This window comes from Phyllostomus discolor, chromosome 1 (genome assembly GCF_004126475.2).
Source record: "Phyllostomus discolor isolate MPI-MPIP mPhyDis1 chromosome 1, mPhyDis1.pri.v3, whole genome shotgun sequence".
Lineage (NCBI taxonomy): Eukaryota > Metazoa > Chordata > Mammalia > Chiroptera > Phyllostomidae > Phyllostomus > Phyllostomus discolor.
This window is the reverse complement of record NC_040903.2, coordinates 145,419,165-145,421,241: the sequence shown is the minus strand read 5'-3', so window position 1 is coordinate 145,421,241 and position 2,077 is coordinate 145,419,165. Positions and strand designations below refer to the sequence as shown.

General features: G+C 37.8%; 1 gene segment (V, D, J or C); it reads right to left on the bottom strand.

Moving 5' to 3' along the window:
- Positions 1-200: 200 nt before the first annotated feature.
- On the bottom strand, positions 201-1,008 carry LOC118500823. The segment is given in 2 exon segments: positions 201-668; positions 833-1,008. Coding segments are annotated over 2 exon segments (410 nt in total).
- Positions 1,009-2,077: the final 1,069 nt, after the last annotated feature.

The window sequence follows — 2,077 nt, the reverse complement described above, 5'->3', positions numbered from 1 at the left end:
CTTTGTACAGTGACAAATGGTTAATTATTAGACTTTTCATGGTGATCAGTTTGTAAGGTATATAAATCTCAAATCACTATGCTGCACACCTGAAACTAATAGATTATCCTATTTCAACTATAATGTAAAAGAGCTTTACATTGCAGAATGAAAAAGAAAATCCATTAAGAAACTGTCATCTAATAAAATGTTCGAACACTTTCTAGGTCATTGTGAAACTAATCTTCTTATTACATGTTTTTAACATAGAACACATTAGTTTCTGCTTGCAGACAAACAGTTTCACAAGTGCTATTCTTGAATGTCTTTCTCAAAGGAGAGGGAGCTGCTCCACACACAGATTTGTGTACAGGTTGTACGTGCTAAGAAGCAATGTGCATTCGCTGCACAGAAGTACACAGCTGAGTCGCCAGGTTGGGTGGCTGTGATGTGCAGGGAGAAATGTCTGGCCATCTTATTCAATAAAACAGTGAGTCTTTCATTTTGATTTTTGTCCTTAGTTGAATGAATGCCTATAATGAGCTGAGGACCTTTTCCAGGTTCTTTCTTATACCAAGGAAAGTAGCTTGAGGAGTGGTCAGAATAAGCACAGGTGATGACAGAGGTGTTTCCCTCCTGGACACTCAGGGTAGAAGGATGCTGATCCACTTGCTCTCCTTGGCTGACCCCTATGCAGACAAAAAGAGGCAGAGAAAGATTTGACAAATTATTACAGTCCAGAATTTACTTCTCCTTTTCAATAGTAACTAGAGGAAACCTAAATAAAGCCAATCTCTTCCTTGACTTCTAAGAAATATTCACTAATATAGTCTCCCCAGTTTCCTCAACTCACAGTACAGCTGCAGCCAAAAGAACATAAATACAGCTCCAATAGATATCTTCATTGTTCCTCCTAATTAAGATCAGTTATAGATTTACAGTCTCCAGCCAACAGAGCTACTTCTGTTATCAGTCTGTCCCTTCTTTTCTGTAACAATTATAGTGATTTCTCACACCATCTACCCAGCCAATGAGAAAAAGACTGTGCTTCTGCCATAGCCTATTCATTCAGAATCCACTAAAATGAACCCTCTATTCGTCCCGCATGAGCAAGATTGCACCACCATCTTGTGGTCGCATCTCTAACTGCTGAACTTGCTGGTTAAATGTTCACTTACCCTGTGCCTGTGTGGCAATCGGATGTGTGAAGACAGCAATAGGCAAACAAATTGGGCCTTGGATGAGAGATTGCATGCACAATAAGAATGTAGAGGCCAAGATTTATAACTCTGCACACTACTGGGTCATTACGTTGGAACGAGGTAGACGCTGTTGGTATTTATTCCTCAATGGCCTGGGTTTACATGTTTGAAATCAGGAAAGCACCAGGATTCACTCTCTTAGGCAAAGAAAAAATATAAAACCTTCCTTTTCAGCTAAATCTACCATCCCCATTTGTCTATTATGAAGGAAAACTCTTTCTAAAAGAAATGTGAAATCAATGACCAGAATAAAATAGAAATCATTCAATAGTTTAAATAGCTATTATCTCAGGCTCTGCTTCTCTAAGCTGGTCTTGCCCATGACCTTGCTATTCCCAATGAACTGACAGTACCAACAGTCAAAATGTGGAAACTTCCCTCAGTAAAGATTTCTGTTATAAAAGGTAAAGGACTGATGCTCAATGATAAAGGAACAAACGGTGAAACGTTCCATGAAATGGGAAACAGTTTGACCCATACTGCCATTAGAAACCTGGTTGATTTGCCATTAGAAATCTGGTGTGCTTTAAGAAATCTATTCCCATTGCTATGTGAATTATGTACATCAAAATATTGAAATATTATAAATTCTCAAATAACATCAAGACTGCAGATTCAGAAAATGTAAGTATATGTAAATTTATTCTACGGGAGTTTTTATTTCCTGATATCAAAAGGGAGAGTATATTCTAAGTGTAAGGACTGATTTACATCTTTATTGAAATTTCCTTTAAAGAATAAGCCAACTCTCCTGGCATGTATTCCTCCTGTTTCCTGGTCATTGCTGGATCAGATTCCATAATCTATCATTTTTCTTCCAAACTCTGCAACAATGT